General features: G+C 43.9%; 1 protein-coding gene across 1 annotated transcript in view; it reads right to left on the bottom strand.

Annotated features, from left to right (window-relative positions):
* LOC132113337 (otoferlin-like) overlaps positions 1-15,937 on the bottom strand; it is a 51,835-nt gene extending 35,898 nt beyond the window's left edge. The window contains exons 1-7 of the mRNA XM_059521134.1: positions 15,538-15,937; positions 4,268-4,370; positions 3,999-4,053; positions 2,284-2,415; positions 835-897; positions 653-737; positions 90-249 (exon numbers count right to left, since the gene is read on the bottom strand). Of these exons, the coding sequence (XP_059377117.1) occupies positions 90-249; positions 653-737; positions 835-897; positions 2,284-2,415; positions 3,999-4,053; positions 4,268-4,370; positions 15,538-15,937 (998 nt within the window). The remainder of the gene's footprint in view (positions 1-89; positions 250-652; positions 738-834; positions 898-2,283; positions 2,416-3,998; positions 4,054-4,267; positions 4,371-15,537) is intronic.
* Between the last annotated feature and the right edge of the window lie 1,134 nt (positions 15,938-17,071).

Below are 17,071 nucleotides of genomic sequence, written 5' to 3'. Positions count from 1 at the left end.
GAGTTTGTAAGTGTATGGTTTAGTAACAGTGATGCTTTTCTTGGAATATAACATATAACATTAACAATGTAGGAAGATTTTTTTTTTACCCCTCAATGTCATCCTCATCTGTCTCATTTGCTTTGTGTGGAGTTTTGATAGTGTCGCCCTTCGCCACAACTGCGATGTCACACTTGACATAGCCTTTGCATCCAGCAGTGATATCTTCGGGGTCACATAAAGTGGCCCATTTGTGGAAAAACTGATGTTCTGTAAATGTAAAGAAAGAAGAAGAGAGGAAAAAAAAACATGAAAAAAAATTGTCTTAGAGATGCATGGTCTAGAAAGTGAGAACTTTATCCACCTTATTTTTAACATTAGAGCGGCGTGGCCATTTGTAACTTGAATGTGCTAGACTTCTAGTGTCATTATTTGCTATTCATTTTGCCACTACAAAAACAACTTTTATAGTGCTTAATATTGCAAATAGGTATTTGTTATCATATTATTTTCATTTATAAACATAATCATTAACAGTCTGATTTGTAGTGTTATTTTTCTATTTATTTCTCTACAGTGGCTAATGAAGCAGAAATCTTCCACATTCACAGAAAATTGCTTATTTCGGTGTTTTAAAATAAGGTGGATAGAGAAGCATGATAATACCAGTTACCAGGTTGTGTATAAACTGTGCCCACGTCAAGCTTGAAGCTCCCAACCAGCGTGCCACTTCGCAAAAGATTCTTAGAGTGGATAACCTTTATAGACACATTTTTTTAAAACAGGTTATTTAAAACGTCTTTTATGAAAAATGCAGGATTTAACTACTCAAAATTGATTTTTGTTGCTACTTACAGAAACTTTCAGGATCTTGTCAAACATGACATCAGGAGGAACGTGGAAGTCAAAAACGAAGTACTGAGAAAAAAAGGAAGATTTTATCAAAACATATAAGCAGTGTTAAAGGAGTAGTTCACTCGAAAGTGAAACATTTCTGAAAGTGTCCTCACCCTCAGGCCATCCAAGATGTAGATGAGTTTGTTTCTTCATCAGATTTGGAGAAATGTAGCATTGCATCAGTGTATCATCAATGGATGCTCTGCAGTGAATGGGTGCCGTCAGAATGAGAGTCCAAACAGCTGATAAAAACATCACAATAATCCACACCACTCTAATCCATCAGTTAACATCTTGAGAAGACTTTAAAATGTTTTAAGCTTGTGGATTATTTTAATGTTTTATCAGCTGTTTGGACTCTCATTCTGGTGGCACCCATTCACTGTAGAGCATCCACTGCTGAGACAGCGATGCGATGCTACATTTCTACAAATCTGAAGAAACATCATCCTTATCTTGTAGAGTGAGCACATTTTCAGCAAATTTTCATCTTTGGGTAAACTACTACTTTAAAGGGGGGGTATAATGGTGTTTCATGTATTCAGAGTTGTTCACAGTGTTAAAGAAATGGATTCTCATGCTAAACATGCCCAAAGTTGTAAAAAATAATTTAGAAGAATGACTGAGAATTTCTGTGCCGAAAATCTTACTTCCGGGTTGGTACAAGTTTCGGCTGTTTTTTTTTTTTGATCGTGGATCTAATGACGTAGACGATAACGGAAGTCCTTATATGAGCATTTCTCCCGGAAAAGCGCGCACGCACACACGTTGACCAGAGGAGAGCGAGACTGCGCACATCAATGTGCTTCAAAATCGCCGGCAGCGCTGCATTGGATTTGTTCAAGAATGCCTCCAAATAAGTGCATTTTTGAATGTGAGGGAAAGTTTACCATGTTCAGCTTCCCCAAGAACCCAGCGTTACACGAACAGAGGATGCAGTTTGTTGTTCCAGGGCAGCGACGGAGTGTATCAAGTGCGTTTGTGTGTTCTGGTCATTTGAGTGATGAATGTTTTATATGAATATGTGTGATGAAAGACCTCATTCATTTAAGTACAATTGCATCAGATTTCTGTATTTTGTTGGAAATCAGCACATAAGTGAATATATGTTAATGGAAACAACACGAAACATCAGTATTATAGCTCCACCCATGGCACGCCCTTCGATTCAGAAAGCTGTATTTTTCTTTTACAAATATGATAAAACTAAAGACTTTTTGGATATATGAAGGATGCAGTACTACTCTATAGGTACTCAAGATTAACCTGAGATTAGGTGAAACTGTGTATGTTATGTACCCTTTAAGATTTTTATGTGATTATTTAGATAAATTTGAGTAGTTATTTGTCATGATCATTACTTTGCAAAAGGACAATATTAAAATCCTGAATTTAAGAGGACCATACCTCATTGAAGTAAGGGCAGTTGGTCGACTCCTTCATTGAGGTGTATTTTTTTTCATCACCGATTTCTACACACACCACTGGATCCATGTTCAGACCCACCAGCTGTCTGGCCTCTATAACAGTGACATTGACCTAGAAAGTGGGGCATCACACACATTTACAAATGTGATATGTGGTACTGTATGTGGATGGTATTCAAATATTCAAAGGCTCAAAATTGGCACAAAAATTGTATATATATATATGATACAAAACTATAGGATTCATTTATATGCATTTCTAAAATGCTGTAAGATCTTATCTCTTCACTAATATCACTTTTCTTTGAGCTCAATGTTTTTGAATCAGCAGATGTTTTGTGATTTTTAGTGTTGTACATTACATGAAGCTCAGACCGGTTAAAGCAGAAGCTCCACAGGCATAGTTCCCTATCGATACTTCATCCGTACTGCGTTTGCAAAGACGCTATGAGGAAAACTCCTTTTACTCTGAATACTGAAGTCTTTTCAATAAAGCAGTGTAACTGCAGGGCCATCGATTCATGCAGTGAATTAAAAAGGGACCAATGGGTCAGCAGCGGAGCTGCACGATCCTATGGCAACAAATCTCGCCAGAATGGGCTGGACATCTGGCTATATAAGTGGGCATTTCGCCATAGGATCCTCAGATTTTTACTCAAAAAAAGGCAAAGGCCACCCACCCGTCCTAGCTGTGTAGGATGACTTCAGCGCTCACTGGAAGAGCCTACTCATCAGCTGAACAAGCAGCCTCGGCACTTCACTCAATGGTGGTCCTATAGGTCTTTCAGGCAAAACTAAAAGAAATTGCCGATGGCAATGTGTTTGTGGTAAATACCATTATGAAATGTGGACCCATTCAACATTTTCAGAAAGAGAGCAAATTTCCTCTTCTGTTTATCATGAGCATCGGGTCCCAACAAGCTGGCCTGTCACTCGAACCGATCCAATCCCTTGCCACACGGGCCGAGGTCTGGCAGGCCATCCCCGGAGTGTCAGACTGGGTTTTGGGGATAACAAACGAGGTTATACACTTCAGTTCACTCAAAGACCCCCGTGATTCAGCAGTGTGGTCTCCCCCTAGGTTCAGAGCCAGGAATCTGGATGTCCCGGCCTTACAGGCCTGGATCCTTTCTGCATGATGGGCTCACTTTTGCTATATGGTAAAGCCAGTGCTTCAGGCATTTGTCTTCTATACTGTACGCTCTTGGCCCTCACAGAGTTCTGAGGCTGTACAGAATTCTCTTGTAATGATTATTCAAGGCTGGGCTGACCTCTGTGAGTTTGGCTCTATTGCCTCCTGTAGGGCTTCCCTGCAAAATACTTGGTCACTCTGGGCCCCATTTGGTGCTTAAGGCAAATTCAAGGATTAGTCATTCCTCTACCATAGCATGGCGGGATTGTACTGGTTCCCCATAGCATTTTAGCAGATGCAGTACAAGTGAAGTATCGATAGGAAACGTACACGGTTACTAATGTAACCTTGGTTCCCTGAGATACAGGAATGAGTACTGCGTGGCTGGCCGTGCTATGTAGCTGCATGACTCATGTCGTCGCTTCAGGCGAAGTAACCTGTGGATCCTATTGCAAAATGCACACTTATATAGCCCTGTCCATTCTGGCAGGCTCTGTTGGGCTTTGTCGCCATAGGCTCGTAATTTAATTTCTGATAAAATTACAATATACTCTTCTACGTACTTGAAAATCCACTGGTCTTCCAGCACTAGGCTCAATCTTGATGTCAGGCTTTGATCTAAAAAAATGTATGACATTTTTGAAAAAAAAAAAAAAAAAAAAAAAAAAAAAATATATATATATATATATATATAAATAGTTGATCAACTTAATCTATTAGAATACAGTAATATATTTTTGTTAGAATATGTATTATTTAACAACATAAATATAATCCAGAATCTAAAAATTTGACTGGGGTACATGTATATGACTTTATAATTGTTGGTCACCTTTTATTGGAGACATTGGTTGTGACGGCAGTGACTGATGCGAGTGAAATGGTGTCAGGGTCTGGCATCCTCATATCCTCCGTCTCCAGAATGGCTGGCTCATCTTCACAAGTCACATATGAAATATGATTACATTATGGACAGCACTACAGTTTTTCTTTTAGAATATTATTTTAGAATATTATATAAGTATTACATATTATGTAACATCACATAATTATTTAAATGTATTAATCATTAATATATAATAATTCATATAAATTATGCTATAATAAATATGTTGAATAATTCACAATAATTAAATATTTTTCACACAATTAATAGAATATTTGACCTTGAACTTTGCCATCATCCTTGGAGGCTCGATGCTTGCTACGCTTCATTTTTATGAATTTGATTTATCCTCTGGGTATATGAATCTTTTGAACATGGAAAAGCAAAAATAAAAGTAAAAAAAAAAAAAAAAAATTTACATGTAACAGTACTGTCTTTATAATACTCTGTTGTTTTATTCTATTTCAATCAGCCAAAAATCCAAAAGTAATTTGCCTTCATGAATTAAATTATGTTTATTAGCCTAACCCATCAGTAATTAGCAGATACATGAAGAATTGAATTAACAATTAATTAATTTGCATAAGCAGTATAATCATCGAAATAGACAAGTACATCTACAACTGATAGATTACCTTTAAATAAACATGTTGAATGTTGGAAATTAGGGAAAGAGAGAGAGAGACAGAGAGAGAGAGAGAGAGAGAGAGAGAGAGAGAGAGAGAGAGAGAGAGAGAGAGAGAGAGAGAAATATGTTATTATTATTAACTACACATTCCCCTCTGTACACTTAAAGCTAACCCATTTTGTTCAATCAAAACAATAATGGATTGTTTGCAGACAAACCAACAGTTTTTACTTATTTTTAAATTGTTTTTGTCATCTTTAAACAGTAATTATACTGTATATTTGGGTTTTGTGATATGAAAATATTCTCATTGGAAGATGTTTAGATAAAATAAACTTACTTAACTGTACCCTCTCACTGAAACATCCTTAATTCCACAAAAACAGTGAATTAACTTTTTATCCTATTGCATTTCACATTGTTTAATATTTACATTAATACACCAAACACCACAACAGTTAAGCCAAATCTGAAAGCCATTGTCATTAAGTTACATAGGATTACAATGCTTGTTTTCCATGGCACAAACCAAACGAAAGACTTGTATGCAAATTCTGATGAAATACTGCACACTTACCGTACAGTGCAGCTGCTTCTTTGTTTCCTGAATCACATCTAGGAGTTTGCAGGAAGGACACACCGTTTCCGATTTCGAGATGTCTTAAAATAAATAGCCTACAAACTCATTACTGACATTTGGTTGACAGAAACAGAGAGGCCACAAAAGTAACTCAAAAAGAGTCTGGTTTGGTCTAAGCCTGAAGATGGGCAGGAGAGATGTGATATGGCCATGAATAGTGTATGAGTGCTGAACCCGACACCGTGGTAACTAGAACTAGTTCCTGATTAGAAAATACAAAAAACGTCCAAACCAAGTTAAGAGTAACAATTTAATTGAGGTTCAAAAAAAACAACAAAAAAAAACAGATGCAATACGGATAAACAAATGATAAAGCTTGGCTTATTGAATATCAGATCCCTTTCTACGAAAACACTTTTTGTAAATAATATGATCACTGATCATAATCTAGATGTGCTCTGTTTGACAGAAATCTGGCTAAAACCTGATGATTACATAATTTAAAATGAGTCCACCCCCAAGATTTCTGTTATAAACACAAGCCGCGTCTAAAAGGCAAAGGGGGAGGTGTTGCTTCAATTTATAACAATGTTTTCAGGATTTCTCAGAGGGCAGGCTTCAAGTATAACTCATTTGAAGTAATGGTGCTTCATATAATATTATCCAGAGAAACAAATGTTAATGATAAATCCCCTGTGATGTTTGTATTGGCTACTGTACACAGGCCACCAAGGCACCTTACAGACTTTATTAAAGAGTTTGCTGATTTTACATCCAAGTTAGTTCTGGCTGCAGATAAAGTTTAAATAGTGGGTGATTTTAATATCCATGTTGATATTGAAAAAGATGCACTGGGATCAGCATTTATAGACATTCTGAACTCAATTGGGTTTAGACAACACGTTTCAGGACCTACTCATTGTCGAAATCATACTCTAGATTTAATACTGTCACATGGAATTGATGTTGATAGTGTTGAAATTATGCAACCAAGAGGTGATATCTCAGATCATTATTTAGTTTTGTGCAAAAATATAGCCAAAATTGTAAATTCTACTTCTTGTTACAAGTATGGTAGAACCATCACTTCTACCACAAAAGACTGCTTTTTAAGTTATCTTCCTGATGTATCCGAATTCCTTAGCATATCCAAAACCTCAGAACATCTTAATGATGTACTGTAACAAAAACTATGGGCTCTCTCTTTTCTAGCATTTTAAATACAGTTGCTCCTTATGGTTAAGGAAGGTTAAGGAAACCAGTATGACACCATGGTATAATGAGCATACTCGCACCCTAAAGAGAGCAGCCCAGAAAATGGAGCACAGCTGGAGGAAAAAAAAAACTAGAGGTATTTCGTATTGCTTGGTGGGAAAAAGTAACCTATCCTACAGAAAAGCATTAAAAACTGCTAGATCCGATTACTTTTCTTCTCTTTTAAAAGAAAACAAACATAACCCCAGGTATTTATTCAATACAGTGGCTAAATTAACGAAAAAAAAAACAACAAGTGTTGACATTTCCCAACATCACAGCAGTAATGACTTTATGAACTACTTTACTTCTAAAATCGATACTATTAGAGATAACATTGTAACCATTCAGCCGTCAGATACAGTATCGCATCAGACAGTGCACTATAGACCCCCTGAGGAACAGTTCCACTCATTCTCTACTATAGGAGAGGAAGAAATGTATAAACTTGTTAAATCATCTAAACCAACAACATGTATCTTAGACCCTATACCATCTAAGCTCCTAAAAGAGGTGCTTACAGAAGTCATAGATCCTCTTCTGACTATTATCAATTCCTCATTGCCATTAGGATATGTCCCCAAAACCTTCAAACTGGCTGTAATTAAGCCTCTCATCAAAAAACCACAACTTGACCCCAAAGAACAAGTTAATTATAGACCGATCACGAATCTCCCTTTTCTGTCCAAGATACTAGAAAAGGTAGTATCCTCACAATTATATTCCTTCTTAGAGAAAAATGGTATCTGTGAGGATTTCCAGTCAGGATTTAGACCGTATCATAGTACTGACACTGCTCTCCTTAGAGTTACAAATGACCTGCTCTTATCATCTGATCGTGGTTGTATCTCTCTATTAGTTCTATTGGATCTTAGTGCTGTGTTTGACACAATTGACCACAAAATTCTTTTGCATAGACTTGAACACTTTGTTGGCATTAATGGAAGTGCATTAGCATGGTTTAAATCGTACTTATATGACCGCCATCAATTCGTAGCAGTGAATGAAGAGGTATCATATCGATCATAAGTGCAGTATGGAGTACCTCAAGGCTCAGTACTAGGGCCGCTACTCTTCACGCTTTATATGTTACCCTTGGGAGATATCATCAGGAAACATGGTGTTAGCTTTCACTGTTATGCTGATGATACTCAGCTCTATATTTCTTTGTGGCCCTGTGAAACACACCAATTTAAAAAACTAATGGAAAGCATAGCCGATACAAAAAACTGGATGACGAGTAATTTCTTACTGCTAAATTCTGAAAAAAAAACACAGGTGTTAATTATAGAACCTAAAAACTCTGCATGTAATAGAACACTGTCTAAGACTTGATGGCTTGTCACGGTGTCTGGTCTGTGTTTCCCTGGGTGTCCACTAGTGGTCTCACTTCCCCATAGGCACCTCACCGCAGGCACTACATTTCCCACAAAGCCTTGTCCCTTCAACACAGTAATTGCACACCTGTTAATTGCACTCAGGTGTCTTCACTTTCATCATCATCATCCTGTCTCTGCTGAACTACCAGAGTCTCTCCACGTCTCTGCTGAACTACCAGAGTCTCTCCACGTCTCCTGTGTCATCGATCCAACTGTGGTGGTCTTCGGCGCTGCCCTGGTGGGCTCCTATCCCGACCGCACGGCTGTGGTGGTCTTCTGTGCTGCCCTGGTGGGCTTCTGTCTCGACCACACGGATGTGGTGGTCTTCTGCGCCGCCCTGGTGGTCTTCGGTCTCGACCGCACGGATGTGGTGGTCTTCTGCGCTGCCCTGGTGGGCTTCTGTCTCGACCATACGGATGTGGTGGTCTTCTGCGCTGCCCTGGTGGGCTTCGGTCTCGACCGCATGGCTGTGGTGGTCTTCTGCGCCGCCCTGGTGGGCTTCAGTCTTGACCGCATGGCTGTGGTGGTCTTCTGCGCTGCCCTGGTGGGCAGTGTATCTGGTGTATCTCTCTATTAGTTCTATTGGATCTTAGTGCTGTGTTTGACACAACTGACCACAACATTCTTTTGCATAGACTTGAACACTTTGTTGGCATTAATGGAAGTGCATTAGCATGGTTTAAATCGTACTTATATGACCGCCATCAATTCGTAGCAGTGAATGAAGAGGTATCATATCGATCATAAGTGCAGTATGGAGTACCTCAAAGCTCAGTACTAGGGCCGCTACTCTTTACGCTTTATATGTTACCCGTGGGAGATATCATCAGGAAACATGGTGTTAGCTTTCACTGTTATGCTGATGATACTCAGCTCTATATTTCTTTGCGGCCCTGTGAAACACACCAATTTAAAAACTAATTGAAAGCATAGTCAATATAAAAAACTGGATGACGAGTAATTTCTTACTGCTAAATTCTGAAAAAAACAGAGGTGTTAATTATAGGACCTAAAAACTCTGCATTTAATAACCTAGAACACTGTCTAAGGCTTGATGGCTTGTCACGGTGTCTGGTCTGTGTTTCCCTGGGTGTCCACTAGTGGTCTCACTTCCCCATAGGCACCTCACCGCAGGCACTACATTTCCCACAAAGCCTTGTCCTTTCATCACTGTAATTGCACACCTGTTAATTGCACTCAGGTGTCTTCACTTTCATCATCATCATCCTGTCTATTTAAACCGGTCTGTTTTCTGTCTGTTTCATGGAGTCCTTATTTTCCATCACCTGGGGCCTCATTTATAAAGCGTGCGTACGCACAAAACGGGGCTGGAAACGTACGTACGCCAGTTCCCACGCAAAGGTTGTGATCTATAAAAAACAAACTTGACGGGAGAATGTGCGCACCTTTAAGCAAACTTTGAGCCGTGCGTACGCACATTCTGGAGACAAAGGGAATTGGCGACACCGATGGTGAGGTCGTGAACTGAAGTTAGATTGTAGAAAATAAATGTGAGAAGAACGATTATAAGAATGAATGACATTTAATTTTCACTCCATTTCATACGTTATATCCACATTATCATGAAGATTAAATCCAACAGTGTTATTTGTGCCGATTGTTTTAGGCTATATACATCTAGTAAAATCCAAACGTAATTCAAAATGTATTAAAAGTAAAATAAAATAATAATCAGCGCTGCCTTACAGTCACATTGTCCACAACGGGAGCACAGGAGGACATGGCGCGATACATGTGATAGCCTACAGAATAGCATGAAATACCCTTTTATTAGAGAACTGCAGAACACAGTGTAAAAAGGAAATATTTTCCTTAATGTACATAGCCTATATCATAAAATGTCAAAGTCTGCAAATACAGTCATGAAGCACAATCGCTACTCATCATCGGTCCTAACTATTACGGTGTTCATTACAAAACCGTCAAGAAGCATGTGTTCACTATAACATTTTCGTCTTAAATTTTCGCCCACAAATTAATTAAGTGATTTTGTCAAGGTGTTAACGATCAGTCTATTTGCTAGAAACATATAAATTCTCCGGTGACCCGGGTATGTAATGCTTCATGATGGCACTCCTGGCACTGTTGGAGGATTACGCTAATGGCAGAATAAGGAGAGAACGAGTTTTCAGGGACCATAATGATTTCCTGGCCCATGATGATGACTGGCTAATAAGCCGATTTAGATTCCCTAGAGCTGTGCTCTTGGATCTATGTGCTGAATTGGGTCCAGTATTAGAGAGGGCAACACGCCGGAACCATGCCATCCCAGTCCAAATACAAGTCCTCACCACTCTGGGGTTCTTGGCAACCGGCTGTTTCCAGCGGGAATTGGCAGACAGGTAAATTAATAATATAAAAAAACAATAAGTAATCCTCAAATTTGTCTCTAAGACCTTTTTGTATATGAAATAATTCTATTGGAATCTATCATCTCACCCTATAGGTCTGGTATATCACAGCCGTCCCTGAGTGCCATAATATCTGTCGTTTTAAATGGTATACTTAATATGGTTAGTCGATACATCAGGTTCCCCTACACTGTGCGAGAACAGGCCGAAATTAAAACGCAATTTGCAGCAATGTCTGGTTTCCCAAATGTAATCGGCGCAATTGACTGCACTCATGTTGCTATAAGGGCACCATCTGAAAATGAATTTGCTTATGTTAATAGAAAGCATGTGCATTCTATTAATGTGCAAATCATATGTGACTCCAACATGACCCTCACAAACATTGTGGCACGCTGGCCTGGTTCAACACATGATTCCTTTATCTTGACACATAGCAGTGTAGGGAACAGACTAAATGCAGGCGCAGTACGTGATGGCTGGCTTCTTGGTGAGTTTAACAATATTAAAAAGTAGAAACTGTAACAATTTTGTTTTTAATATAATTATAACCTGCAGGCGACAGTGGCTACCCCCTGAGACGCTGGCTCCTCACCCCATTTTTAAACCCGCAGAGCGCAGAGGAAACTCATTATAACGAGGTCCACTCTCGTGCCCGCGCAGTTGTGGAGCGTGCCATCGGCATCCTGAAATGCAGATGGCGTGCTCTGGATGCCTCGGGTGGCAGACTTTTATACCATCCAGCAAAAGTGTGCAAGATTGTCAGGGCGTGTGGTGTTTTGCACAATATAGCACTGAGAAACGGTATTCCTCTCCCTCCTGATCTCCCTCTACCCCAGCATTACGACCCCGAGCCACAGCCCCCTGGCCGACAAGAGGGATATCAACGAGGTGCAAGAATCCGTGAGGATGTCATGCGGCGTTTGTAAAGAAAGACAAAACTCAAGGTTCATGTTTTAACTGCATCTTTTAATGATTGTGCAATTTCTTGCATCACTTCTCTCATCTGCCGTAGCTCATCTGCAACCCTGTTGACAGCGTTTATTGTCTCTCGCTGTAACTGCAGGACTGCGTCAGTGAGTACCCGACCACTTTTGGACGTGCCAGACGCAGAAGGGGCACTGCTTTGAGCCGGACGCTGTGCATCTGCATCTGAGAACCCCTCACCCTGAACCTCCTGTTCATTTACAGCTTCAGACTCCGGAAGGACTGGAGGACAAACAATTGGCAACATTTATCCATTTATCACCCCACACACTCAAATGTACAGCGTTAATGATTAAAAATCGGTTTAACCTTGCTCCTCTGTGGTTTCAGTCACGTCAGTGTCTCCCTCCTTTTCCGACACAATACCACACACGCTGACCTCCCCAATTATAGCCGCGATTTTGCTGTCCACTGATGTGAGATCAGCTGTACATGGGCCCCCACCAGTTGCAGCCACGCTCTGGCGGTGGGAGGACAGTTTTCTCTTTGCCTCCACCTTGAATGAATGAGAATCTTTATTTCACATATTTTGCATACTGTAAGCACATGTAAATAAAACTTTTTGAAAATCAATATTGCTATTTATATAGGTATATAGCCTAATAAAACACAAATGTAATATGTTGGTAAAAAAAAAATTTGTATACCTTCAGGTCGGACCATTTTTTCTTTAATTCTGCAACTGTCCGTTCTGTCCCACTGACACAATTGACGGCAGAAGCAATACTTTGCCACTCGCACTGCTTCTTTTTATTAGTGACCCCACTGCTGTGGCCACCAAATAACACAGTTTTCCGAGCCTCCACCTCCCCTACAAGTGTTTCAATCTCAGTATCTGAGAAATTACGTTTTTTTCCTCTTTTCTCACCTGTCGCCATTATTAAAATTAGGCTAACAGAAATGCACGTTTTCACTTTCTTGGATTAATTAATTGGCGGGTCGCATGCCAGTTTTCCAGGTATATATGGGATTCCACTCTCATTTACATGCTGATCAGCAATCATGAGGTGATTTGCATTGACTATTTATGGTTAAAAATGGGCGTGTACAGGGCGGGATATGAGGCTGGTTCACGTACGCACATCTGCGGGTGATCTGTGATTTATAAAGGGAACATTGCTTACAGGTGTGCGTACGCACGGTTTTATAAATCGGAATATTTTTTGGCGTACGCCATTTTTGGCTTTTGGGCGCACGTAAACTTTTAGTAAAGATCCTACGCATAGTTTTATAAATGAGACCCCTGGTTTCCTCGTGTTCCCTCTATTTTCTTGTTTCCTGTTTGTTTGTTCTGGACAGATTTTTGGTTATGACCCCCTGCTTGTTTTTGATTCAGATTTCTGGATTACCCAATAAACACTCACTGCTCTTGGATCTCTCGTCTCCTGTGTCCCGATCGTTACAGAAGGACTCCATCCGATCAGATCCAGTGGTGTGGGATTTTGTCTCCGTTCCCCAGCCAGCATGGAGGAGCGGAGGAGAAGATTCAGTAAATTAACCACCCTCCGTCAAAGGGGGAATGAGGTGGGTGGTGTGGCACAAGAGTTCTGGACCTTGGCGGTGGGGCTGGGATATATGTTGCGGCCTTGAAGGACTTTTTTAACATCTGTTAAGACAACCCCTTGCCAGCTAGAGAAATGAAAGAGCTGGAGGCCTTTGATTTTTGGCGGGTCATACTGTACCTACAACACCGGTCTCAGTGGGATACCCCAGCCACACCTGTCTCTCCCAGTAGGATGGCCGACTCTAGACCAGGGTCTACAGACAGGTGGACCTCCAGCCCAGCACCACTGCACAATATGGCCGCCAGCCCAGCGCCACTGCACAAGATGGCCGCCGGTCCAGCGCCTCTGCACAAGATGACAGCCACAGGTGACCCTCCAGAGTCGAGTCAGGTTTCCGTTGACCATCCAGAGTCGAGTCGGGTTCCCATTGACCCTACAGAGTCGGGTCAGGTGACCGTTAACACTCCAGAGTCGGGTCAAGTCACCGTTAACACTCCAGAGTCGGGTCAAGTCACCATTAACACTCATGAGTTAAGCACTACCACAGTTAGACCTCAGGAGTCTAGTCAAGTCACCAGTGTTCTTCATGGGCAAAGTCAAGTCACCAGTGTTCTTCATGGGCAAAGTCAAGTCACCAACTATCTTCATGAGCAAAGGCAAGTCACCATTGATCTTCATGATTAAAGTCAAGTCACCAATGATCTTCATGGGCAAAGTCAAGTCACCAGTGTTCTTCATGGGCAAAGTCAAGTCACCAATGTTCTTCATGGGCAAAGTCAAGTCACAGACTATCTTCATGGGCAACGGCAAGTCACCATTGATCTTCATGAGCAAATGCAAGTCACCATTAATCTTAATAACAAAGACAAGTCACCAATGATCTTCATGAGCAAAGTCAGGTCACCAATGATCTTCATGAGCAAAGTCAAGTCACCAATGATCTTCATGAGCAGAGTCAAGTCACCATTGATCTTCCTGAAACCAGTCAAGACACTACGGATCTACCAGAGTGTCTCCACGTCTCTGCTGAACTACCAGAGTCTCTCCACGTCTCTGCTGAACTACCAGAGTCTCTCCACGTCTCTGCTGAACTACCAGAGCTTCTCCACGTCTCTGCTGAACTACCAGAGCCTCTCCACGTCTCTGCTGAACTACCAGAGCCTCTCCACGTTTCTGCTGAACTACCAGAGCCTCTCCTTGTCTCTGCGCAACTTCCAGAGCCTCGTCACGTCTCAGCCGAACTCTCTGAGTGCTCGACTTATCTTGTCGTGGCCACGGAGGCCACCCTTAACCGGTTCATGTTCTCTGTTTCAGACTTGCCTAACCAGACTTGCTCTCCTGTGTCATTGATCCCACTGTGGTGGTCTTCAGCGCTGCCCTGATGGGCTCCTATCCCGACTGCACGGCTGTGGTGGTCTTCTGCGCCCCCCTGGTGGGCTTCTGTCTCGACTGCACGACTGTGGTGGTCTTCAGCGCCGCCCAGGTGGTCTTCGGTCTCGACCGCATGGCTGTGGCGGTCTTCTGCGCCGCCCTAGTGTGCTTCTGTCTTGACCGCACGGCTGTGGTGGTCTTCTGCGCCGCCCTAGTGGGCTTCTGTCTCGACCGCACTGATGTGGTGGTCTTCTGCACCACCCTGGTGGGCTTCTGTCTCGACCGCATGGCTGTGGTGGTCTTCTGCGCCGCCCTGGTGGGCTTCGGTCTCAATCGCATGGATGTGTTGGTCTTCTGCGCTGCCCTGGTGGGCTTCGGTCTCGACCGCATGGCTGTGGTGGTCTTCTGCGCCGCCCTGGTGGGCTTCAGTCTCAATCGCATGGCTGTGGTGGTCTTCTGCGCTGCCCTGGTGGGCTTCTGTCTCGACCGCACGGATGTGGTCGTCTTCTGCGCCACCCTGGTGGGCTTCTGTCTCGACCCCACGGCTCTAGTTTCACCTGATCCACCCGGGATACTGGCCCTGTTGGCTCGGCCCTGGGCCCCGAACTTTCTTTTCCCTCCTGGTCTTGAGTTTTTTTTTTTGTCTTCTTTCTGTTTCCTTCTGTGGACCTGGCCCTCCGTCCCTCCACCTTGTCCTCCGCCAGTCCTCCTCCCTCCTTGTTTCCTTGTTGTTGTTTCATTTTTGTTTTTGGCAGTTCCTGTCTCTGTTTCCCTCTATTACCTGGCCCTCCGTCCCTCCCCCTGGTCCTCCGCCAGTCCACCTCCCTCCTGGTCTCCTTGTTTTTGTTTTTTGCACTTCCTGTCTCTGTTTCCCTCTGTTGCCTGGCCCTCCATCCCTCCCCCTGGCCCTCTGCCGGTCCACCTCCCTCCTGGTCTCTGTGTTCCTTGGTTTGTTCTTGTGCTCGGGTGGAGCATCTGGTAGCTGCTCCGTAGAGGAGGGGGTAATGTCATGGTGTCTGGTCTGTGTTTCCCTGGGTGTCCACTAGTGGTCTCACTTCCCCATGGGCACCTCACCGCAGGCACTACATTTCCCACAAAGCCTTGTCCTTTCATCACGGTAATTGCACACCTGTTAATTGCACTCAGGTGTCTTCACTTTCATCATCATCGGTGAGGGCCAAGTGACACTTACAGGGGTTGGCGTCAGCCCAGCCCGGCGGAGTTCCAACAGCACCTTCCGCAGCCGCTCCAGGTGGTCCTCCCAAGTCTCAGAGTGTATGACCACATTATCTAGGTAGGCGACGGCATAGGCCTGGTGGGGCCGCAGGAAGATGTCCATAAACCGCTGGAAGGTGGCAGGAGCCCCATGCAGGCCGAAGGGTAGGACCCGGTATTGCCAGTGGCCACTAGGGGTCGAGAACGCCGTCTTCGGCTTGGCCTGCTCCGTTAGGGGGACCTGCCAGTAGCCCTTGATGAGGTCAAGAGTTGAGATATACCGGGCCCTTCCTAGGCGATCCAAGAGTTCGTCCACCTGCGACATTGGGTAGCCGTCAAAATCCGAGACTTCATTCAGGCGGTGGAAGTCGTTGCAAAAGCGGAAGGTGCCGTCGGGCTTTGGAACCATGACGATGGGCAACACAGTACAGCAGGCCGTTTCTGACCACGAAGTGAGGTGTTGGGTGGGGTGCCGGGTGGAGGTCCTTCCCGTCGGCAACCCTCACTTGGGCCCAGCAGTGTTTGAGGTGGTCATCCTCGTGCTGCTCTCGGGCAAAGGCCCCAGCCCCAGTTACCTGCTGGAAGAGGTCATAATAGAGGTTAGGGTTATGATGTGAAGACTCACCCTCTCTGGGGCTGTTCGAGGCCAGCAGCACGGGACGCCGTCGGGGCTTCGTGGTTGTACGGTGTGGGGGGCGGTTCCCGGCGGGGCTGACAGGCTGGGTCGCGGAGGCGAACAGGCGGTCGAACCCCGGCCAATCCCTGCCGAGGAGGACCGGTACAGGCAAATCCTTGACGATCCCGATTTCCACCAGCCAGGCGCCATGGGGCGCCGCGATGGTGACACGCCATGCCGCTACTTCTTTAGTGTCTCCGTGGACACAGGTGATGGGCATTCTGGCTTTGGGTTCCGGCCGTGGAGGAAGGACAGTTGGCCGGACAAGGGTGACCGCGCTGCCTGAATCTAGGAGGGTGAGGACCGGCCGGCCAATTATCTTCACTTCCACCAATGGGGCACGCTTTGAGGTTTCCGCGTGGAGCGGTGGGACCCCCGGCCAGTAGCCAATGTTGGGCGAGGCGTGAGAGGTCGGTCACTTGCGCACGGGCGGGCCGTCGTGGGTTGTAGGACCAGTCGTGAAATAGTTAGGCGGCACTAATGGGCGACAGTCCAACCCGCCCCAAGATTTCCTTCTTCAATTCATCGTAAGAGCCGCTCCACTCGGGGGTAAGCAGGAAGTACACCCGTTGTGCTTCTCCAGTCAGCAACGGCACCACGATCTGCGCCCACTCGTCCCTGGGCCACGCCTCCCGGACGGCGATCGCCTCGAACATCTGAAGGAATGTCTCGACTTCATCATGCGCCGTCATTTTTGGGATGAGTTGGGTAGCCTGGGCTCGGGGGTCAGGTAGCGGAGTTCGCGGGGCGGCCGCCATGCGGAGGGCGGCGAGCTCTCGTTCC

Source organism: Carassius carassius, chromosome 32 (genome assembly GCF_963082965.1).
Source record: "Carassius carassius chromosome 32, fCarCar2.1, whole genome shotgun sequence".
Taxonomy (NCBI): Eukaryota; Metazoa; Chordata; class Actinopteri; order Cypriniformes; family Cyprinidae; genus Carassius; species Carassius carassius.
This window is presented reverse-complemented; position numbering and strand designations above follow the sequence as displayed.